This window comes from Mustelus asterias, chromosome 20, assembly GCF_964213995.1.
Source record: "Mustelus asterias chromosome 20, sMusAst1.hap1.1, whole genome shotgun sequence".
In the NCBI taxonomy this organism is placed as follows: domain Eukaryota; kingdom Metazoa; phylum Chordata; class Chondrichthyes; order Carcharhiniformes; family Triakidae; genus Mustelus; species Mustelus asterias.
In genome coordinates this window covers 66,772,936-66,797,920 of record NC_135820.1, presented here as the reverse complement: position 1 = coordinate 66,797,920, position 24,985 = coordinate 66,772,936, and the positions used below count along the sequence as shown (strand labels likewise).

The following is a 24,985-nucleotide window of genomic DNA, read 5'->3' as shown; positions in this document are numbered from 1 at the left end:
AACAATTCTTTTCACTGTATACCAATACATGTGACAATAATAAATCAAATCATAGACTGTAACACGACATTCTGCACCCTCTCCTTTCCTTCTCTATGAAGAGTACGCTTTGTCTGTATAGCCCGCAAGAAACAATTCTTTTCACTGTATACCAACACATGTGACAACATCAAATCAGAAGGCTGGCTGTACTGGCTGACCGCCGACCTGCAGGTGCCGCTGGCGGCGGCGGGAGGGCGGAGCGTCGGCGCCTGCGCGGAGCTAGGGGGGGGAGGGGAGGTCGCGGTGACGCCATATTTAAGCGCCGGCAGGCGGGGCGGGAGGGAGGTGGGGTTGTGCTGTGTGTGTGCAGCTGCAGAGAGAGAGAAAAAGGAAGGGGGAAAATTAGCACGGGAGGGGGAGAGGAAATCGGCCAGTTACCTAACCCACCTCCCCTCCTGTCAAATCCCGGGGTCACCATGAGCGGCGGGACGCCGTACATTGGCAGCAAGATCAGCCTCATCTCCAAGGCGCAGATCCGCTACGAGGGCATCTTGTACACCATCGACACGGACAACTCCACCGTGGCCCTGGCCAAGGGTGAGTGCGGGGAGGAGGGGAGGAGGCCTTCCAACTGCGACACCGACAGGCCCCTCACCCTTTAGACCCCGTTTCTCTCCAATATGTTGTGTCCCCCCCAAATGGACAAACATGGCCTCTTGTTTATGTGTCTGTCCGCCTTCTGATGGCGCCTTTGTCCTGCTGCCACTACCTGTAAACCAGGACAGGTGCTGAGCTCCCACACCTTCTCCACCCCCCCCCCCCCCCCCAGAGGGGCTGCGTCGACTTTTAAAAATATATATATTTTGCACCCTCTTTTCCACCCCCCACCCCCCACCCCGCACGGTTTGACAGCTGACTTGGCAATTTTCTCCATTCCCCTCCCGGAGGCACTGTCAGTTGTAATTGTCTTGTTTGCATTATTTATATTTGGGGTTTGTGTGCAATCAAATGGTCCAAATCAAGAACGCCGCCCTGTCTGGTTCCCTGCGAGGGCTCACAGCGAGAAAGATTTTTTTTCAAGATCGGAGGCAACTTTTATAGCCTAAGCGTCTCGAAAAGCAAATTTAGCACAACGTTTTCACGAACTCGAGTGGCGTGTACAGACAGACATTCCTACAATAGTGTGTTGGCTTGTTATAGTCATTCGTTTTAAAAAAAATCTGAGTGGAGCCTTGGCCCATATGGATCCAGTGACGTTTCCAACCATAAGTATCTCCACCAAAGAACACCCAGTTCTGTTCATTCAGTATCTTAAATACTTTCTGCCTTCAATAAGATTTTGCTTTTAATTGACCCCACCCTATATTTGACTTCTATTTTGTGTAAAATTTACTACTTTTTTTCTACGTATTGTAATTCTCTTTAACCTGATATTTATTATGCGCCTCCCCTTTTTAATTTCATTTTCTTTAATCAGTAGCAGAGCTACAGCTTTGCATTTTCTTCCCTTTGCTTGTCGTGTGATTGTGTTTTAGTTTATACCTGGATTGTGCCTTCCTTGAAGTCTTCCCATTGCTCATTTGCTGTTTTTTATGTGAAAGGCTTTGTTTCCAATCCACTTTTGATTGCTCCTTTTCATAACTGCTCTAAACCTACCATTGAGAGTGCTGTTTCCCAGCTGCGCGCTCACTGAAACATGTTTCACCTGTCCCATTTCATTCCCCAGAACTACATGTGGCACTGCTTCCTTCCTCATTGGGCTTATAAAGGTTCATTTAAATTGAAGACTACCTAACTAAAATTGCATGCTGCTAAAGCTTGGAGAAATTAAGTCTATTACTAATTAGGCCTTGGGGTTCCCTTTTCTCTCTGCCCCCAAACAGAAATTGGTTTGGTTCTTTGAATATGGGGCATGTTAGTAACTTATAGGTTTTCTTCTAAGTTACCAATCTTATGGAGAACTTTAAGACAGATTTTAAGATATTTGATTCACATGAGGCTATTGAAAATGTGACTTGTTAATTATTGTTTTTACACATGTTTTTCAGGTCATTGTTAGCTTTTTACAAGTTACCAAGGTTATTTTTATACAATTTGACCTTATTAAATTTTGCTACTAGCTCTATCCAATATACTTGAGGCCTTTAGATTTTACTAGATAAATTATATTGCTGTCATTGTCCATTGCGTGCTGCATAGTCTGCACAATTTTAGCTCAAATAAAATTGCAATTGAGTGCTGCAAATTGTGTACATTGCACAAAAATGAAAACCACTGACTTAACTGTTACTGATGTAAATCCACAAGCAGCAATTTACTTGACCATTTTTTTATTTCCATAGTAGTAACACTTTCCAGTTTGGATTCTATGGAATGTGTTAGACTGTCTTATCTCATTGTCTGATCTGAAGCAAAGCTGGGGAATGTTGTAGAGAGTATACTCTTAATATACAAAAAGGTATAATTCTTTTTGAGTTGTCCATTCATTTGATTTTGCTGGTAATTTGATACAATTTCCTGATTTAATCATATTAACTAGTTAGTGCTGCTTATCGACTAATCTTCTCATCTGAAACCCATTGATTGGATCTATTAGCGATTCCAAGTAGTGTGAAGTTGTTTTGAAATGGCTTTCACTCCCATTTTTGAAAAGTTTGATTTTAATGTGCATTTAAGTTTGATTTATTCCTGAGTTAAATTTCTCGCAAGTTGTCATGCCATGATGGTATAGAATCATGGGATCTTTGTAAACTTGTTAAGTACTAAATCAGAGAATCTGTTGCATCCAATGATGCACTGTTGCAATGTGCATGTATTTGCTGCAGACAAATAGTTTTAAGGTGGTATAGGCAGAAAAACTTGTGGTGAAAGTGTGTCTCAAATATGAAGCTTGTGCTTGTTGAGTTAAGATATGTCTGTAAAAAGATAGCATGGATTCTTCCAACAGCAGCCTGTTTCAAAGAACCCTGCCGTTCTGTGTATTAAAAAACACTGAAGTGAATCATTGTCCTGTAAACTGAACTTGGAATGGTTCCTTGAAAATCCAAGAAGCAAATGATTAGATACTGGATGTAATGCCAGTGAGAAAATAAAAAAATGCTGTAATGTAATAGATACAAATAAACTATCACACTGCCTGCTCTAAAGGAAAGGTTAGATGCTTCAAACTCAATTCTGTAAATTGAATTAGTTTTATTTTGTACTAGTGTCTCGCAAGACGAGTTTGTCAATTGAGTTGTGTCTGATGTTGCTTCAGAATCAAATAGGCTTTTACAAATAGCATTTAAGATTAGAGTTTGTGCAGCAGCAGGTGTATTCTTTTAAAGAGCAGCAGTGACTGCCCTTGCGTTGACACTGACTGCAAATTCTGAGCTATTAAGCACATTAATGTTTTCTTGGGGAAAGGGAGGCAAGTGGTCAGAGATTGCAACTGTGAACTCAAGTGCACCGCAAAACACACTACTTGTTTCAAAAAGATTGTATATATTTTTGGAATACTGATTTATAATTGTCTAACCTAACCCTTTCTATTCCAAAATGCTAATTGCTATGGCAAATCAAAAGATTCAACTCAAGTAAATCTTACCATAATCAAATGTGGTCCTTTCATCTCATTGCTGAATGATTATATTTGGATCCCATCCATTTGAAAAATGAATAAAAGTAGTACAATTCACTCGCTGTAATTGATTCAAGGATGACTTTGAGCCAGTACTATCAGGGTCAGATGAAATTTTGTTGAGTTGTATTTAAAGCAAGATATTTAATGCTTTGTTTTGTCAGTGCGTTCATTTGGAACAGAAGACCGCCCTACAGACAGACCTGTTGCCCCAAGAGATGAGATCTATGAATATATCATCTTCCGTGGTAGTGATATCAAAGATATTACTGTGTGTGAACCTCCAAAACCTCAACCCCAGGATCCTGCCATTGTACAGGTGAATTACAGAAATTGTTTAATAAAAGTACCAGTATTTTTGGTACAGGTCATAACTATTGTTTTTGATCTACCACAATGCTCCAGTCACTAGATATGGGTGAATTGGGGAAAATTAATTTAAGTAGGAGGTCTATCCCTTTTAGTCATTTACTCATGTTATTCAGTTTTGTTGTTTAAAATATTCCATCTTCAAGTTACGTTGCTGACAGATTCTCTTCAAGTGGCATCTGAAGGGTTTACTTTTGATTCAACTTCATCTGTTGATACCTTGGACTGCTGCTGTTAAGCAGCTAAGTAACCTAGTCTCCCAACTTGCCTCAGTTAAGCTCATAAAAATCCACTTTAGCATGTGTTGATTTTGTTCCCAGTGTGTGAAGTACTGGTTCTTTGCAATAATTAATTTGTGAAAGCATTGGCCAAGATTAGAAACTTGTGCAGGGCCAATGGATTTAAAAAGTACATCCAATCACTGAAAGCACGAATATGCTGTTGTGCTTTTAACTTTTACCCTTAGCTTCTAAATGTGGATAGTAAATGTATTTAATAGAATAAAAACTGTGCTATTCAACCCCTTCCTGTTGCTTTTCCGAAATCCAGTTTGTTTTCATGGTGTGAGAGGGTGTAACTAAGTTTTACACTGTATCATAGGATATTGCAATATGTATTTGTCTTGTCAAAACAATGTACCAGTAACAGTGTCAGTAATGACAGCATCTTTCTTCTAGTCTTCGTTGAGTGCTTCGTCAAACACTTCATTTCAGCCTCCCACATCATACAGCCCATTCCGTAGTATGACTCCATATAACCAGTTTGCTGGGGGAGGATCTCTGGTTGGACAGCAGTATGGTGGCTCTGTGGGTTTAGGTCAGTGCACTGTCTTTTTCAGTCATAATTTCTATGCAATTGTGTTGACATTTTGTGCATTAAACTCCAGTTTCAGTTTAGATTATGCTGAAAGTAACAGTTTGAGCAGAATTGTTAGAAGTTTCTGCAAATAATGGTTAGTGCATTGACCTTGTAACCTGCCAGATCTGAGTCGCAATCCTTTAACTAGTAATTAATAGTCTCTATCTTGTTAAACATTCAAAATTTAGATGCTGCAACTAACTTTCTAATATCTTTTCAGCTGTCAAAAAAAATCAAGGTTAAACTTCTGTGTGGATATAGAATTGAATTAATTTATGGCTGTAATCTGACATTTTGTAAATAAATACTTTGTAGTAACTACTAGAACATAATCCACCTCTTCAATTAATATTGCTCATAGACTAAAAAACACTTGAGAAATGTTATCAAGTTGTATTGTAAAACATCTTCGGTCCAGCTTAATTTGCTAATAAGGAAATCGGTTTTTACAGTTGACATATCTGTAAATCAGTCATTACATCTTTAAACCTATTTATAATGACAATATAGATCAAATTGTAAAGTAACTTAATCAGTTTTGCGATCAAATTTGTGTAACTATATCTAAAATTTTGGGAGTAAATACTAACTAACAATATCAAATAAGTTGAAGCAGTACAACTTGCATAATTACTGCAGGAAATCTAAGTTTGCCAATTTAGCCTAACAATTATTGGAGCCACTGAAACCAGACCATTTTAGTCCAGAGTATAAAGTTCTGATATATTTTAAAGTTTTGGAAACAGCTTCAAATTAAAATCTGTTGTGATGCAAAGACTGTTCTGATGTGTGATTGGTTTTCCGAGACCATTGAGTTTAACAGTTCATGTAATACAAAAGTGCCCAGTGTTCCAAAACTCAATTAAGAATACAAACTGGTGCAAGGCAAGCTTCATTCCTTGCAGTAATTTTGTATCTAGCTTAGATCAGTAATTGTAAGGTAGGTACGACGCCCTATTAAAAATCCTTTGGAAGAATACTATCTGGGAAACCTCCAATTTCACCAATTACTTGACCCTTGAATTGAGACATTCCTGGCTGTAAATTCTTTTGTTAATACTGTGCTGTGATTAAGTCTAATGCCAGTTTTTGTTTGTTGCTCCACGTTTGTCCTCGTATTTTCACCCAGTGGTGTACAATTGGATTTGCTGGAATATTTGTATTCTAGTTTCGACAGTCAATGAATGTCTGACAAGTTGTTGTAAAATATCTTTTGTAGGATTTGAGGATTACTTAATAACTTTTTTTCTCTTTTTAATAACGTTTGGCAGCATTGATCTTCTGGTTCCCTTTTTCTTTCCTTCCTGCACTTTAACAGGATGTTCAACACCCACCCAAATCACAACTGTTTCTCACTCCTCCAGTACTGATAGTCCTCCCTCACCACAACCAGTCTTTACAGAACTTGAAATACCACCTGATCCAGCACCCTTGCAGAAAAGCCAACTGATTTCTCAGGGTAACGTCTGTCTGTAGTCTGCTTAGGTTGTTTATCTATTGTTACTATGCTAGGCAGTTGCCAACCTATCTTGTCTGTGTGCAGCATGTACTAATTTGGAATTATTTATTGTTGAAGCAACTTTATTTTAACTAATTCTCAACTATTTGAGCCATGCCATATGAAACCCGCTTATTATCATACTTGCAGAATTCCAAAACAGCAGTCCATATGGAGCCCATTTATTCTAAATTACACCTGAATTAACTGCACTGAGGGCTGGTTTTGTTCTTGCTTTTTTTTTTGCGTCCAAATGATGTGCAAACTTTCCAATTTTAAAAAAAAAGTTAGTTTTTAATGAAGTACTAAATTCCCTTGTATAAATAAAAGTTAATTTGCTTGTTTCATATATCTACTGTTTTGGAATATCGCCATTAATGTCTTAGCTTGCTTTGTGAGTTTCTTTGGTTTCTTCATCCTTTTCAACCAACACTAACATTAAACTGGCAGGAATGTAATGATAAGGGGTGTGCATGGCTCTGTTTGGAAAGATGATTCTCTTGGAATATTTTAGTAACTTGATATTCTTATTTGAAGCCAATATTTATTGTAATCAAAGTTAAAGGTTCCTTTATTTTAGTGAAAATGGAGTTTTACTAAATTAATTGCACTAGGGGTTTGGCATCATGGTGGCACAGTGGTTAACACTGCTGCCTCACAGCGCCAGGGACCCGGGTTCAATTCCCAGCTTGGGTCCCTCTATATGGAGTCTGCACATTCTCCCCATGTCTGCATGGGTTTCCTCCCACAGTCCGAAAGGCGTGCTGGTTAGGTGCATTGGCTATGCTAAATTCTCCCTCAGCGTATCCGAACATGTGCTGGAATGTGGCGACTCAGGGATTTTCACAGTAACTTCATTGCAGTGTAAATGTAAGGCTACTTGTGACTAATAAATAAACTTAAAATGTATGGCCTGCCAACCTAGCCTTTGTTCTTGTGCAGCTAGCCGCACTACAGTCTGTAATGCAGTCTCTTCTGTAATGTAGCTTCTATTAGGATAGGGAAAAGTTAATTAGAGCAGACCTATAGTATAAATGTTGGTAGAGATGATGTGGAATTATGAACAGTCTCTTCAGTGTGAAGAACGTAGGTCTGCTACGAGTGTCTACTCGGGTGTCAAATTGTTCCCTTGAGCAATCTGGTTGTGTTTTTTTTTATCAAAGCAACTTCATTTTTGTTACCTTTTATAGTTGCTGATGGGGCAGCAGGATCTGGGGGAAAGGCTGTTGCATTGAAGCTGCCTTGTGATCTAGTCTAGACCCGTCTAAGTATGTGTACTTTAATCTCTCTGAAGTCGGACTAAGTTAACTGTCTGGAGTTTTTGGTTTGGCTTACAAGCTGCTTTATTCAGCAGTATATGAAGCTGGCACAGTGTAGCTCTGCTCAATTCCTTTGACTTATTTTTGTTATGGCACGTGAAGATACACCAGTGAATTTGGGATGAAGGGAGGCAAGGGAAGTGATGGTGTGGAAAGATGGTTTTTATCTGCCATTTAAACGACCTACAGTACAGCTGTAATTTGCCCCTTGCGATATTTTGCTGCCTTGGCTGAAAATTCCACCTCAGAATTCAAATGCCAGTTGAGGTGATGTCAGGTGCAAGTGGGCCTTGAAAAACATGTATTTCGAAGGCATCACTGGTTCCCAATGCCTCAGCGACACATTTTGGGTTTTCGAAGAGATGGTAGGAGTAGAAGAGAGCTCACAAGCCTCCAATTAATTGCTTGTTGAGGGTGTTGTTGAGCTCGTTAGGAGCATGAGGAACAACAGTAAGTTTCAAATGGCAAGCAGGAGAAATTGAGGGTCTGGGACACTTGAGCATAGTTGTTGTAAAACAGCAGGGAACCCACTGGTGCTCTTGAATGCAGTGTAAAAATATTGCATAAATGGAGAGAGCAAAATTCAGTTGCTCGTGCACTGGCTGAGTTACAGTGCTAGAGGTGAGGTTTGATTTTTGAGGAGAGTTTGAGAAGCTGGCATCACTTTACGCCTCAGGTTGAGGAAGCTCTGTTAAACTGAGTGACAAGTGAAGCTGCTAAGATGTGGGAGCAGCCTAAGATGGAGAGAGTAACGCAGAAGTGCATTGTAGATGGCAAGTCCCTGCTCTGGAGGCTGCCAAAGAAGCAAAATGGGCTTCCAAGGGAAAGAAAGTGCTACTCAAGACATGAGTTGTACTAGTCTCCCTCCAGATCCTGCTGTCCCATCAGCAACTATTAAAGGTAACAAAAGTGAAGTTGCTTTGATAACTACCTGGAAATGACAAAGTGCTAGTGCCATAGGAGACCAGAGAGGAGTTGGTCTCTGATATTTGTACTCTAAAACACCATGACCTAAGGCCTTGTTGTACCCTTGGAAGATCCCTGCCAGTAGTTGTCAAGCTGACTGTAGTGTTGTAAACATTTCTGCATCCAGGTTATTCCACTGGTCAGCTACAGATCTGAATGATAGCTCCTGGTTGGCAGCTCTTCACTGTCAAATCATGGCAATTTTCAGACAGAAGGACAAGGCACAGAGGACATTTATTTTGCTGCCATTGATGGGTTCCGAGGGTCAATGATTGTGTATAACCATCAAGGCACGGACTGAACAGAAACGACTTCGACTCTCAATGTCCACTTTGTCCCTAACCACATCTTGCAAGTTTTCCATGACACGTCTATCCTGGTATTGGACATCTTCAGGTCAACATCCAGACTGAGTGGTTCCTGTGAGTTGAGGGTTGTTCCCTGCATATGAGGCCTCCTGATATCTATCCAGGATCTAATCATGGAAGCAGAGAGCAATTGCAATCCCAATCAGTGCTGACTACCAACACTACTTGCATTGAACAGGCCACTGACCTTGAAGAGTGACCTACATGCCTTTCACTTGCAGGTTGAGTTATCTGTTCCGTACACGCTCCTATCTCTCACCCATGGCATGCTGCAATGGAGCCCTTGCCAACTCCAATGCTCCAACTTTGATTATGCTCAATTTGGTGAACTAGACGCTCCACCCATCTGAGTCCTTCCGCATGCAATGTGCTCTCTTCTACAGGATTGAGAGAGTTAACCGAAGGCTGCCCTCCACCACCACTTTCGACAACATGTTCACATGTAATGCTGCCGCCTTCATCAGTGCTCCCTGCTTATTTATGATCATTGTGAGAGTTAATCACTGAAGTTCTGCCTCTGGTCATTTCATTTTTATAGTTCTTTGCAGAACTATCAGCTAGCTCAGCTCAGTGTTTATTCTGGTGTCTACAAAGCTAGAAGCCTGTCATCCTGGTGTCATTTGGCAGACCTCTTCTGGCAGCCCCCAGCATGTATAGCGCTCTTTTTCAGGTGGAGGGAACAGTACAGCTTTCCTGTCCAGCTGAGCCTTGATCAGGGCCTCAAGGCAAGATAAACATGGGGCTGTTTGGGGGTGGCTACTCAAACCACCGTTGGCTCTCTGCTCTCTCCAATTGCAATGGCAGCAACTTCCCAATCATGACTGCTGTTTGCTGCCTTAAATTATCTCCTGCGTGTCCAACTTCCATCTCCTGTGGTTATTCCGAACTCCTCCAGGCCAATTAATGGCTGATGGAAATAGTCCAGGCGCTGGGTTACTGGCCCAGGAATGAAAATTTGACTCCTGGTGTCTGTTACTTGAAGCTCTCCATCCAAGACTTTAGATGATAAAAGCATCAACATCAAGGCACTAGAATTTTCCTGGATAACCAGATATTGCTTTTAAAAAAAAAAAGTCATTGCTTAGGTTAGGTCACCTATTGTCTGCCAGTGAATGACCAGCCCATCCTGTTGTTTGGGTAAACTATCCAAATGACGTGAGAATCACAATGCTGAAGTCAGTTGTGGTGGAAACTTTTACAGAACCCTGAAACATGACGTGTATCCATGATCTAAATATTCCTGTAACTATGGATTATTGGAACAGTCGCTTCAGTGGTGGCCAGTTTCCAGTAACATTTTAACACTGGCCCAACCAACTTCCTCTGCCTACAACCCGAATTATCATCTTTGGACGTGGGCAAGGCTGCCACGATTGAGGGAAGTGGCTGGTGTTTGTTACTGGAGAGAGTTATTGCCAGGGATTTGGTGTGATGCTGATGTTACCTGTTGCTCATCCAATCCAAGTCTGGATGTTGCCCAATCTTGCTTAGAACAAAGAACAAAGAAAATTACAGCACAGGAACAGGCCCTTTGGCCCTCCAAGCCTGCATCGACCATGCTGCCCGACTGAACTAAAACCCCCTACCCTTCTGGGGACCATATCCCTCTATTCCCATCCTATTCATATATTTGTCAAGACGCCCCTTAAAAGTTACTACCATATCCACTTCCAGTACCTCCCCTGGCAACGAGTTCCAAGCACCCACTGCTCTGTGTAAAAAAATAAAAAAAAATCTGCCTCGTACATCTTGTTTAAACCTTGCCCCTCGCACCTTAAACCTGTGTCCCCTAGTAATTGACTCTCCCACCCTGGGAAAAAGCTTCTGACTATCCACTCTGTCCATGTCTCTCATAATCTTGTAGACTTCTATCAGGTCGCCCCTCAATCTCCATCGTTCCAGTGAGAACAAACCAAGTTTCTCCAACCTCTCCTCATAGCTAATGCCCTCCATACCAGGCAACATCCTGGTAAACCTTTACTGTATCCTCTCCAAAGCCTCCACATCCTTCTGGTAGTGTGGCGACCAAAATTGAACACTATATTCCAAGTGCGGCCTAACTAAGGTTCTTAAGCTGCAACATGACTTGCCAATTTTTAAACTCAGTACCCCGGCCGATGAAGACAAGCATGCTGTATGCCTTCTTGACTACCTTCTCCACCTGCATTGCCACTTTCAGTGACCTGTGTACCTGTACACCCAGATCCTTTTGCCTATCAGTACTCTTAAGGGTTCTGCCATTTACTGTATCTTTCCTACCTGTATTAGACCTTCCCAAAAATGCATTACCTCACATTTGTCCGGATTAAACTCCATCTGCCATCTCTCCGCCCAAGTCTCCAACTGATCTATATCCTGCTGTATTCTCTGATGGTCCTCATCGTTATCCGCAAATCCACCAACCTTTGTGTCGTCCGCAGACTTACTTGCTTGTTAAAGAGAAGCTGACCACTGGAATTACCAAGTGTCCAGCCTGTCTAGCCAGGTCTTATAAAGGATGGAGAATCATTTAAGTTGTAAGAAACAATTGGATCCCAAGGAACTCCTGCTGTCCTGTCCTGGGGAAACACATTTCTGTATATGCTTTTTGAATACCTAGATTTGCCCATGTGCAATCGTACCAGTGTTCTTTAAATTTGCTGTATTATACAAATTGACACATTTGGAATTCTACAGTTGTGACATGTTATGGAAGTAGTTTCTGTGCACGGTGGCACACTAAATTCTCCCTCTGTGTACCCGAACACAGGGTGTGGCGACTAGGGGATTTTCACAGTAACTTCATTGCAGTGTGAATGTAAGCCGACTTGAGATTCATACTCTAGCATTCTTTAATAGCCATTTTAGCATTGGGCATGAAAGTTGCCTTATCACAGCTAATACCAATCTAGCTTTGACTTTGAAGTATTGATTTTTCTCCTTGCCATTCCTATAAATTACACCAAACCTTGGTGATGGAACCCAATCTTTAAGTTTTATGACAAATGAAATTCATGCGTGCCTGCAAGTTCTCGGCAGCTGCAACTTCCGTAATCAAGTTGTATCTGGAAGCTTGATGCTCAACTCCATCAAATGTCCATTTTAATTTGAATGTGGTAACGACTTTCGTTGTATGTTGCAAAATTTAAAAACTGCATGCTCTGTGCTGCATCCACAAGTGAGTTTGAAATGCAGTGAATTTTGTAGACATAAACTGAGAAACGTTGCTCGAAAAACCTCTGATATTTTGAAATGGTACATATGTTTCAATTAATGTGCGTGTCTTAGAGGAGGGGAAAGAGTCCCTGTTTGTAACTAGATGAATAAAAATGGAAACCAGGTGGGGAAGTCCCACCCGGCTAGATATTGGAGGAGGATTGTATGGTTAATTGTGAAGGCAGGTCAAGAAGGATCAAAATGGATAATGCGTTGACTAGTCACATAGGATGTCATTTATGACTTTTGAGGGCTGTAGTAGGAGCAAAAACCTGATTGCAGGAGTCAGATATAGAGCTATGGGTAATATGGGCAGAGATTTGGTAAGCGATAAGGACTGGAGAGAAAAGGGAATTTGGAAATCGGACAGTACTTTGTAATAAGGAATGGTCAGGGGTGGGTTTTTTTTAAGGGGAATGCAGACTTGTTCAGGAGGGGGACTATAAATGAGGAAAGAGAAATGTTGGCTATCTGTTAACACGGAGGCCAGGATGAGAAGTTGGATGGTGAGCAAGAGTGGGTCGTGTAGACAAGGTTAGGTCGAGAAACTAGAGAAAGATATCAGGGCAGGGGCAAATCTTGAAATGTTGGCTCAATGGCTGAGTGGAAGGGAAGGAAGCGAATGATGGATGGTCTCAAATCTTATCCTTGTGTTCTGGTGGAGGAGGCAAGAAAGAGAGGTTTAAGATAATATAGTGGAGAAGCTACATTATTGTGGTTAAAACATTGAATCAACAAAGGCATATAGGTCAAAGTAACGGCATTGAACATCTTATTGGGCACCTTAGCAGTTCTAGGTAATGGACAAGTGAATGTTGAAGTTGTTTCTATATAAAGCTTTTGGCCTCTAAACGAGCCAGTTTTGATAACTATAGAATACATTTAGCTCACTTTATGATTGAATACAATAGGGTGTTTCCACTAAGAAACTCAATATAGATGGAGTAAAATTTGCAACATCAGTTCATATGCACATTGAACAAAAAGAAAACAAAATTTATTGCATTCTGCTGTAACTCGACCATTGGGGATGTTTTCTGACCTAAATCCACTTTGTGGACTAAAAATAAATGTGTGTTTTTCAGAGTTTTTTTGTTGTACAGGCTCAATTGATACAGAAATTGGCAATAAAACTTTAGTGCATTAATCATTCATTCTTTCAAATAACTAACCAATGATGACCACTTGGTTTGTTATTTTATTATTGTGTAAGCATTGCCATTTTTAATTTTTTTGTCCGTGTTACGCTTTATTAAATGAAGCAAATGTCTCTAGTGCATGCAAGCTGTGCTCACTACCCTGTTTTGCAGTTGCTGAACTAAATTTTTGTCTGTTTAGCAGCTACAGGCTTTCCATTTTTGCCACCAAGGCAAAGTCCAATGGTGGAACAGGGTGTGCAGACAAGCCCTACAGAGGGTCTTAATCAGAAGAACCTACAACAGGACAAAATCCCTGCTAGTATAAATCAACAATCTGTTGGACAGGAGCAAAGGAAAGGTAAAAGTTCTTTGAACCTGTACCATTGGCCATGTGTTTGCGTTCATATAGTTTAACAGGAGAGTTGCTATTTAGTGATTCACTTTTTCCTAGCAGTGAAATCTTTTGCCACTGGCGGGTTGATAACTCTAAGATTGAGGCCAGGCACTAGTATAGTGTTACACGATGTTTCATCCTGTTGCAGAGTTAATGCACAATGAATTGTACCTTTCCTATCTTCAGTTGCACAGCCAACACCACAGCAAAATCAAGCTCAAGTGAATGACGAGAATAAAAAACCTCAGCCTCAAAGGAGGCGATCAGGTGAGTACTTCTGTTCACCTGCAGATATATAGACTTTTCATATGACCCTTTTTCTTGAAGCATGTTTTTAGAAGAATTTTGACTCTTCAAATTGGTGGTTGTTGTATGCTGTGCAGTGGATACAGTATACAGGCTTAAGAGGAAGTACATGCAAATTTCTGTCACCGGTAAAGATGAAATCAGTAACTGCCTGTGCATTGATGTGTTTAAAGTGGAGTTATGATTGAAAAGCAAAGGTGGAATTTGTGTCCAGAATCCGTAATGTGGAGTTGCTCTTATAAAATACTTGCACCTTTTCTGTCAGCTTTGTGGTTGATTGATGTTAAGAGTGAGAAATTAATGAGAGTTGTCAATGCAAAGGTTGAGGGTAATGGGACCAGGTGAATTGGGGAAGTTGACAACAGGCGAATGTGTTTTTGTTAGAGGAAGTGTCCTTGTCAAAATTATGGATGGAGGTAAAAATGGCAAAGTTTCGATGTTGGGTTCTGAACTTGGAGTTGCTGGCTCGGGATGATATGGGGGAGCTTGCTGAGGAGTGGCAGGAGTTGGCTAATTCACAGGAAGGAGGAAGAAGAGGAACCAGGTGAGAGGTTGGCATCTGAGGTTGCTACCTTAAAGGAAGATGTGTATCTTTTGTAAAATGCTGCATGAAATGAAGGATGATGAATGGAGGACCACAATAGCTCTGAAATAGTTGGTACAGCTGAAGAGAGAAATAGTGTGCATGTGGCACTGCAGTGTAGTATGTGGATTCAAACACAAGTTTGAGACTTGTCCCCATTGTTAATCAAATAGCCTGACCATTTAACTGTGTATCTGATTTACTAGATATATTTCTCCAACTTATAGAGTTATTTTATTCTCCCTTTAGTCTTCTCCCCTCCCCTCCTGCTTCATTTTTCTCTCTTCCCTTCCCTCTCTTTCTGAAGAATGTAGTTCTCTGGCCGGCCAACATTCCTCAATTCCTCATCAACCAACACCACCAAAACCAGATGGGACCAGTATCTCATGTTGTGCACATGATTTGCCATGTATGCTGATAAATCTTGCTACCCTTGTGCAATTGTCTATGTAGCAAGTTGTCTGAGAGACACAGCTGATATAAATACAAGTCTTGATCTCTGCTCCTTCCCTGATCTCCATACATAGATCCAGCATATTTAGTTCCTGATACTTAATCTGTTGCAATTTTTAAAATTAAACTGTAAAGATAGTTCATATCCTCTATTAGACTTTTATTCATGCACTATATTGCCATCACTGGTAAGTTTGGACATTCTGTAGCAAAAAAATAGCAGTTTCATTGAATATGAGCAGCTATTTCACAGGTATTTGTCTGATTCAGAAGACGGAAGTACATAGTTGTCCTATCGTGTTCAGGTTAAAATATATTTTATAAGGAGGCTAATTATATTAAAGCAGTAGCATGAACCATGTACTAGCAGCACAATACTTGAATTGCATTTCAAAACATTTTAAACTAATTTAATAATTTTGTGACAAAGATATCACAATGCCACCTTTTGGTGTGGGAAAATGGGCAATCAAACCTGAACTGGAGCTCTCTTGGGAGATTCTCGGCTCCTGGTACAGTTTTGAGATTCTGATACCAATTTTAATACTGAAGATCTAAGAGCTTGCACAAAATACTAGGAAGGCATACCTGTTAACAATCGTCCTGACATTGGAATCTTGTTACCTGCCAATGTAAAAGCCATAATGTGTTGCAATTTCTACTGGTTGAACTTTCTTGATTTGGCTATTATATTCATCCTATGTTCTGAAAACTTGTATATTTCAGAAAAGGTGCAGGAGAGTCTGAAGCAAATAACTGTTAACATAGCAAAGTGAAATAGCTATGCATGGTTTAATATTGTTGGATATCTTCACTCTAGCCCATCCAATTCCCAAGAACTTCGAGCCACGGCTAACTGAAGTCAATTTCTTAACTGCCCATAGTCAGTCAGGAGTTATTGAACGTTTCCTGTTTTGTGGAATGTCTGTGCTCTGCTTCCCTCACTATTTTTTTGAAATTTCCTATTGCTTTTAATGCAAGGAAATGTAACTTAATTTTAGGCAACAGAAGAGTCAGAAACCGTGGAAGAGGGCAAAACTTTTCTGGAAATAATAAAGAAGCGACTATGAAATTTGAAGGGGACTTTGATTTTGAAAGTGCAAATGCTCAGTTTAACAAGGAGGAGTTTGAAAAGGAGTTCCAAAACAAACTCAAAATTAAAGGTAACTTCTCACTATTACCTTAATTGAAGCTACTGTAAAGTATGCAAACTATTTTTAAAAAGCAATTCTTGGAACATTGGTGTTATGTCCTTGAAGGTTGTACTGGACTTTTTTTCGAACAACATTTATATAGCAGAATTTATTTAACAGGAACATTATGAAACAAAGTTTAATGGTGATATTAGACCAAAAGCTTAGGAAAAAAGAGAGGTTTTAAGGAATACCTTGGAAGAGAAAAGCATGGTACAAAGGCTGAGAAGTGTAAGGGTGGAATTCCAGAGCTTGGGGCCTAGGCCCCTGGAGGCCATTGGTGATCAAGAGGCCAGATTAGATTAGCACAGATATTAGTATTATAGGGTGGAGGAGATTAGAAAAGAGGGGTGGGATTTTATGGCCATGTTCGGGTGAGACCAGAAATTCCCGCCTGTGGTCAACAGAGATTTCCGTTGTTGGGAACTTCGTCCTTGCTGATTCTGTGGCGGGCGATGTGGTAGAGTTCTGACTGCAGAGTGACGAGGCCATGACAGGAATTGCAAACAAGGATCAGAACTATAAAATCAAGACATTGGCTCCATATCAAGAATGTAGGTCACCGAGCACAAGGGTGATAGGTGAATGGGACCTGGGTGCGAGTTAAGACAGTCAGCAGAGTTTAGGAGAGTAAAAGATGGGAGAGCATTTCTGGTCATCCAGCACTTGATGTTGGATAAGTGTCTAATAATTTTGCAACGCTGGAGGATTCAAAGTGGTGGCGCGGTAGAGTTGGGTGTTATCAGAATAGATGTGAAAGCTAACAACTGCAGTCCATGTGGTGAAGGTAGTCTTGTGCATTTTAGACTGTTCTTGCTTTAATGATCAACCAGTGCAATACACAAGTCACAGCAGAATTAGCCAGTTGTGTTGCTAATATTGCTGAAATTTCACCGATTAGAACAGACTGCCCAAGGATTTTGTCTGAGTTGCCGAGGTGCACGCCATTTATCATGAGGTATGGATGGGGACTGGAAAGGAGTTTAAATTCACACTTCCATTCATTTCAAAACACCTAGCTGATTTTAGGAATCATCAGTCAACAGGATTCTCACCATGGAGTCAACAGCTCCAAAGATTTTACAAACCTCCAAGCCCATTACACTTAAACAAACCGGCAAACAGAAAATTGCAGTATAAACTGGGGTAAGTTTCCTGGTCTTCAAATGTTGTATGTAGTCCAAAGGGGTACCTTTAGGATCCCTCTGCTTTTCACAGCATCTAATGAAGTACCTCAAATTTCAGATGACAAAGTCCATAAAGGAGATCTTGGTGACCAAGAAGAAAAAGGAGAGTCAAATGTTGAGACACCAAGTACTGAAGGAAATAAAGAAGAACCACCTCTTGGACCCAACTGTTACTACGACAAAACAAAATCATTCTTTGATAATATTTCCACTGAGCCAAAGACAAGGTAAAAGTTGTGCAGTTTAATGTACATTTTAAGAAGTAAATTGTATTTATGATAGCTGCCTTAGAACATAGAACATTACAGCGCAGAACAGGCCCTTCGGCCCACGATGTTGCACCGACCAGTTAAAAAAAAAAACTGTGACCCTCCAACCTAAACCAATTTCTTTTCGTCCATGAGTGCAGTTCTCTTATACACCTGACCAGTCCATTATCATCCCAATGCTTCTAACTAGAGTTAGCCAGGCAACCATTCACTTTTTAAAAATAATTAATTATTTTACAACTTGTGATCTTAAATGACGGTTTAACTTTTGGAACTAACTTGCAAAGTTTGAGTTATGGAGTTTGTATTGTTTGAAATGGGGGTGAAAGTGATTTTGTTCTAGAATTGAATAACTCCTAAGCTTGCAGTCAAGTACCTTGTTTTCCTTCCTGGTTGATTCAATTAATTAAACTAAAATCAAAGGGCAACTGCCACATTACCTCTTATGAATGTGGTAGGGCTAATGTCAGAAGATGCTGTCCAGGCTTGAAAGTTGTGGCCTAGTTGGAACAGTTTAGTTTGGGTATAGAGCTGGATAGAAGGGGTGGAGCATGAGGAGAAGAAAGAAGACATTTGACTTGAGGCTGCTTGTATCTGAAGAGCATTGGTTTATAAAAACTGGTCATGAAATTCACCAGCTATAGTATTTCTATAGATGAATAAGCCACATGTTAAGGAATCGGAAGTAAGCCAGCTGTACTTAAAAATTCCGTTCTTTTGATCTATAGGAGATTGAAAGAATAGTTGGAATGTCCATAAAATTCTTCATGACTTGACTTAGCATTTGGAATTAGAAATTGGTTATTGGAATCTATGAATGTATTTATTTGTGGGACATGGGCACTGCTGGCTGGCCAGCATTCATTGCGCATCCTTAGTTGCGCTGAGGGCAGTTGAGTCAACCATATTGTTGTGGCTCTGGAGTTGCACGTAGGCCAGACCAGGTAAGGATGGCAGATTTCCTTCCCTGAAGGACATTGGTGAACCAGATGGATTTTTCCGACAATTGACAATGTTTCATAGTCATCAGTAGATTCTTAACTCCAGATTTTAAGAAATTGATTCTAGTATCTGCTGTGACTGGATTCAAACCTGGCTAGATTAATAGTCTAGCAATAATACCACGAGGCTATCGCCTCCCCCCCATAATATATCTGATCAAAGATTCTGGGTGTACCATTTTAGTTGGAATACAGGCTGTATATCTGCATACACATAACGTGGTGTGGCTTTAATTTTATAAATAGTCCTATAAGTCACCATGCACATAATTAACTTTACCTTGCCATGAGTGGAGATGTTTAGTGGACATAAGGATGTTCAGAAGTTTGAAGAATGAGCTAGGCATATGAATGGTGCTAATTTTCCTTTCCCATAATATTTCACGGTTGTCCTCTGAATATAAAGTATATACAAAAACTGCGTTCCAGTACTTCATACAATGAAATGTAAACTAAAGTTTCAACCTGAATGCAGTGCAGGCCATCAGTTGATCCCAACCTGTCTGCAGGAAGTTTGGTTTTTGGTACTTTTCTTTAATGCAATTTCCCTGTTGCCTTGTCTAAGATCAGTTAAGTGAGCACAGACTAGAGAATCTTGCTCATCAAGCTAAGGAGGAGACTGTTTATGGCTTTAAATGCCTCATAACAGCTCAGAATTTTGCTTTACTCAATATCAAAAGTATCATAAGTTCATAAGATATATTAGCAGAATTAAGCCTTTCGGCCCATCGAGTCTGCTCTGCCATTCGATCATGGCTGATATGTGCCTCATCCCCATTTTCCTGACTTCTCCCCATAACCCTTCAACCCGTTACAAATTAAAAATCTGTCTAACTCAAATTTACTCACTGGCCCAGCATCCACCGCACTCTGGGGTAGTGAATTCCACAGATTCACAACCTTTGGGAGTAGTTTCTCCTCAACTCTGTTTTAAATTTGTTACCCCCTTATCCTAAGACTATGATCTCTTGTCCTAGAGTGCCCCACCAGCGGAAGCATCCGTTGGTAAGACTTATCAGACTTATTTGAATGGGTCACTTCTTTAAACAGTCAAGTTGTTGTCTCAGAGCTTTATTTTCAGAACAGTATTTAAATCTTACAGCTACTACAACTTCATCCATTGCTTTATTTTTTTTTGTCTACAAACTTGTTATAGGCGTACATGGGCTGAAGAAAGAAAACTTAATACAGAGACTTTTGGGATCTCAGCTAAATTTCTTCGTGGGCGTGGTTTTCGTGGAGGCTTCCGTGGTGGAAGAGGCCGTGGAGGAGGGAGAAGAACCTCGTCAATGCCCAGAAATAGTGGTGGTAGCAGGGTTTAGTGAGGTAAAACAGTACAACAAATTTCTTGAAGTGCTTCTGTTGTTTCAGGTATTAAGCCCTGTCCTTGGAAGACTTCTTGGACTGAAATTGGCCTATTTTTAATAATTGCTGACAAACTACTTGCAATAAAAGTCATTTTTGTGTATTTAATAGTGCTTCTGATATGTCTGCATTTTTCCTGTGTTTGACAAGGCGCTCAACTATCCAACCCAGCTCCCGCACCTCCAGACCCCTCCTTCCTCCCTCCCAGAATCATAATCGGGTCCTTACTTTTCACGCTACCAGCCTTTGCATTCAAAGGATTATCCCTCACCATTTCTGCTAACTCCAACATGATGCCACCACCAAACATCTCTCTTCCCTGCCCTGCCCCCAACCTCAAGCATTCTACAGGGACCACTAGCTATGTGACGCTCTGATCCATTCCTCCTTCACTCCATTCGTGCAGCACCTTTCCATGCAATCACCGAAAGTTCACCGTCTTGCCCCTTTATCTCCTTCCTCCTCGCCACCCAAGGTGAAGCAGTTTCACTTGCATCTATTGTATTTGCTGCTCCTGATGTGGTTGTCTTTATATTGAGGGACTAAACGCACCCCCTCTTAAACATTAGAAAATCCAACATCTTCTCCATTTTAGTTATGAAGAATTGTCATACAGACTGGACATGTTACCTCTGTTTCTCTCTCTCTCTCCACAAATGCTGCCAGACCTGCTGAATTTTTCCAGCATTTTCTGTTTTTATTGTTGCTCCCTTATTTTTTTTTTACTGTACTTGGATAATAAGAACAATAGAACTAGGAGTAGGCCATCTGGCCCCTCGAGCCTGCTCCGCCATTCAATAAGATCATGGCTGATCTTTTTGTGGACTCGGCTCCACTTACCCGCCCGCTCACCATAACCCTTAATTCCATTAAATTGTAATATGCTGAAGGCATGACCCACAACTAGTCTATGTTGACAGACTTGTTTTCTTTAAGTTTTGCATTTGTGTGCAGAAAAGTGTTTACTGTCTTTCTTATGGAGATTGCCTTTAAGAGATGCTAAATATCTGTTTACTCCCTCTATTGGCTCAAAGGCTCATGGGGAGGCTTTGACACTGGGCACTTTAAGTTTCATTTGTGCTACTTTTTAGTACAGTTGGAAAAATGGCCCTTAAACGGGAATATATATCGAGATTGTAATTCGACAGGTTTGTCTGTTTTTACCATTATCTTAAACCTGGCTCAGTCAAGAACTTTTTTTCGTTTGTGTACTTTTGAGACAAATGAGCTGAGATGCTTTCTAAATATGATGTGGAAATGCTGACATTGGACTTGGGTGGGCACAATAAGAAGTCTCACAACATCGGATTAAAGTCCAACAGGTTTATTTAGTATCACGACCTTTCGGAGCACTGCTCCTTCATCGGGTGAGTCCAATTCTTCTACTCCTTCATACCTGATGAAGGAGCAGCGCTCCGAAAGGTCATAATACCAAATAAACCTGTTGGACTTTAACCTGGCGTTGTGAGACTTCTCGCTGTTTCTAAATAGTGAAAAAAAAAGATGGTATTTTAGAAACGTTAGCCCACTGTGCTGGTATATAAATGTTAAGGAGGTTTTTGTATTCTTCCACTCCAAGACTTGGGTTCAAGCCAAGCCCAGCTTGAAAGATGATGGTATATAATGAGTTCAGAAACTATGTAGAAATTCACAAATGAAAACCATAATTTGGAGCCTCAAGTAAAATATGAAATATAATCAGTGCAGTGCGGGCTGGTGTAGGTAGGGAAGAATATATGTGAATACTTGGCAATTATAAAGAGTCCTTGTAACTAACCCTATTCAATTCTAAATGTAAAACAATTCCACAGTACTTTTGTCAGCAGGAAAATAAAATTTGCCACTTGCATCCTTGTAGTAAGACTCTAACTAAATTCTGGTGCACAGCACCCAAACGTAAAACGATCTTAAACTTTTTAAGAACTTCTGATCTTCAGAATGGCATAAGAAGTGGAATGGCAAGAGCATCTACTGGTTTTCTTTTGCATTAACTGTCTTGTGATTTTGGAAACACAAGATATTGCGATGAGGTGGTTAATAATGGGCAAAAACATTTTTCTATCTTGGCTTTAATGGCGGTAGGTACAGGGTGTTGTGGGGGGATGAGCACTACATTTCATGGCATTTGGTTTTTAAATCTGTGAAATGAACAAATTGGATGTTTTAAGGTGCAGCATCCAGTCCTTTCATGATCATTTTTGTGTAACATCGTGAGGGTGGCACAGTGGTTAGCACTGCTGCCTCTCAATGCCAGGGACCCGGGTTCAATTCCCAGCTTGGCTCACTAACTGTGCAGAATCCGCAAGTCCTCCGTGTGTCTGTGTGGGTTTCCTCTGGGTGCTCTGGTTCCCTCCCACAGTCCGAAAGATGTGCTGGTTAGGTGGATTGGCCATGCTAAATTCTCCCTCTGTGTACCCGAACAGGTGCCAGAATGTGGCGACTAGGGGATTTTCACAGTAATTTCATTGCAGTGTTAATGTAAGCCTACTTGTGACGCTAATAAATAAACTTAAACACTTAACTTGGCTGATATTTTCAAGTTTTGCTGTATTGACCTGTTCCCCGACTGTGCATATAATTTTACTTTTTTTTACATTTCAGAAACTCTAGACGATGCTGAGAAGATTTGGGTTTTTGGGTTCTGTGTATATACACTAAAAGAATTGGCACTACGGATGTCACTTGTGAACTAGTGTGTATTAATTTTTGTTTAAATACACCCAAAGGAGCAACTGGCAAGCTAGTTGTAAAATGCTGCTTCTAGTATCCTGTCAATTAAGGTTTTGTATTGATTTTTGAGGTCCTTATGCAGTGAAAAAGGAGATGAATGTGTTTATTTTGGGTTAGCTGTGTGTTTAACAGGTGTGGGAGTAATTGCTTGTCTGTAACTGGCTAGTTTGCACAAAGCGTGCAAGGAGGGCTTAATTTATTATTTTGAAGAACAAAGCTTCCATGTTGCATCTGTTGCTGCATATGCTCAGGATTGCCACCAGTCCTTTCTATTGCCGTGAACAAGCATCCTTATATCTTAAGTATCTGAAATGTTTCTCACCCATGCAGATTCTCTCAAAGCTCCATATGGTACTGAAGGGTAAGACTGGTGTCTCCGTTTTAATCCACTTAAATTTAAACAACTTGTTTGAAGTACTGTAAAATCATTAAAGGAGGGTGCAATGAAGAGTAACAAACATGAGTTGGCATGAGCAGATTATCCATGCCTCTTGTATGCACTTGGAATTGAGTAACTTAAATATTTTTAGTTGCATCTGTTACTTCATTTTAGCTTAAAATTTATTTTTATTGATATATCCTTGTTTGAAAAATTGTAAACAGTGACTTATTTTCAAGTGCTTTCCAACTGCTCTCTCCAATCTGCGATATTTTGGAATTGCTTTTCACTTAATCTCCATGTTTTGCATGGGTGAAAAGGATGGCTTCATTTAACCTGTATTGTCTGCAGCTCCATTTATATTGGTAGCTTAATTCAGACTCCTGGAGACTGGGTATGGGTCAGCTGGCTCCCAGCAAATGGTACTCAATCTGGCTCCTTTTTTAACTTGAATTAATGAGTGCAATTCTGCCACCAGGGTAAGGGAGCCTAATTTAGCAAAATAAATATTGAGACTGCTCAAAGATGTTGGTCTCCTAGAATCTGAATAAATGGCGCCACTATTCAAATCAGTGTAAATATACATCAATTTATAGTCCTTCAGACATGTATGCCACTTTGGATGGTGTAAATATTCTCAGTGGACTTCCATATTTTGCAGCTTGTAATTAAACTTCTCATTTTTGGAATGCATTAGTACTGTGAGGTTGGTATAACATTGCTGATGGGAATCCAACTGTTAAGACTACTTTCTTATGGGATACATCTCGAGAGGCATAAATTATTGGGTTGTAGCATGTGCATAACTGGTTTAGTTTGTCTGGCACACATCCAAACTGACTGTGTTGGACTTAAATTTCCGTGAAGCATTTTTTTTTAGTTCAAGAATTTTTTTTTTAATGCTATAAATACCAAGAATTGCATGGAATGCCAGGTATGAAACTAATAATCTGGATATTCACTTGCAGTGTGCAAAGAAAGGATAATCATTTTGAAAAGGAAATGTGCAACAGTGCTCTGTACAAAGCTAAAGTGTTTCGAATATGTTCAGATACTTGCAGATGTTTGTGTTGTATAAACTTTGTTTCATTTTTAAAAAAAAGTACCTTTGGCACTTGTTGATCTGGGAAGAGTTGGCTAGCTTTGGAAGATCACTACCTTCGGAGCATTCATTGTTCTGCAAGCAAGCCTGTTATTGCACACATTTTGAAATTTTTGAAGACTGACATTATGTAATGTCATAAAGCCATGGTAACTGCACTCTTGTAGCAATAAATATTGTGTGAAGTACACTTTAACATTGGGCAAATACCCCAATGATTTAATAAATGATGAGCAAATATATTTTTCCACTTGTCTTATTTTAAGGTCTTTACTCTGCTTGACCTGACAACTTGTGACATCCTTTACTGGTGCATTTAAATATGTACTCCAACAAGAAGCGGAACAAAGTGTTGGGGCGGCATGGTGGCACAGTGGTTAAACTGCCTCTCAGATCCAGGGACCTGGGTTCTGACTGTGCGGAGTCTGCACGTTGTCTGCGTGGGTTTCCTCTGGGTGCTCTGGTTTCCTCCCACATTCCGGAAGACGTGCTGGTTAGGTGCATTGGCCGTGGTAAAATTTCCCTCACTGTACCCAAACAGGCGCCGGAGTGTGGCGACTCGAATTTTCACAGTAACTTAATTGCAGTGTTAATATAAGCCTACTAATAATAAACTTACAAACTTGCTGCTGTTAATGGAATGTAGGTGTACTGTGCATCCAGGATGAAAATATAGATACACTTCTTGTTGATGTCATCCTTGTATTAGC

The 24,985-nt window shown here is 40.3% G+C and overlaps 1 protein-coding gene across 4 annotated transcripts; it reads left to right on the top strand.

Moving 5' to 3' along the window:
* The first annotated feature begins 305 nt into the window (after window positions 1-305).
* lsm14b (LSM family member 14B) lies at window positions 306-24,522 on the top strand. Of its 4 annotated transcripts, XM_078236738.1 has the most exons (10): window positions 317-579; window positions 3,766-3,920; window positions 4,648-4,786; window positions 6,147-6,287; window positions 13,513-13,671; window positions 13,894-13,974; window positions 16,051-16,212; window positions 17,488-17,656; window positions 19,856-20,025; window positions 22,666-24,522. In XM_078236738.1, exons 1-9 carry the CDS (start codon window positions 459-461, stop codon window positions 20,019-20,021), a joined length of 1,293 nt encoding a protein of 430 aa, XP_078092864.1. In that variant the 5' UTR covers window positions 317-458; the 3' UTR covers window positions 20,022-20,025; window positions 22,666-24,522. The 4 variants fall into 4 exon arrangements, with proteins under 4 accessions (XP_078092861.1, XP_078092860.1, XP_078092864.1 ...); XM_078236735.1 differs by lacking the exon at window positions 16,051-16,212 and having other exon boundaries at window positions 306-579; XM_078236734.1 differs by lacking the exon at window positions 6,147-6,287 and having other exon boundaries at window positions 316-579.
* The last annotated feature ends 463 nt before the right edge of the window (window positions 24,523-24,985 follow it).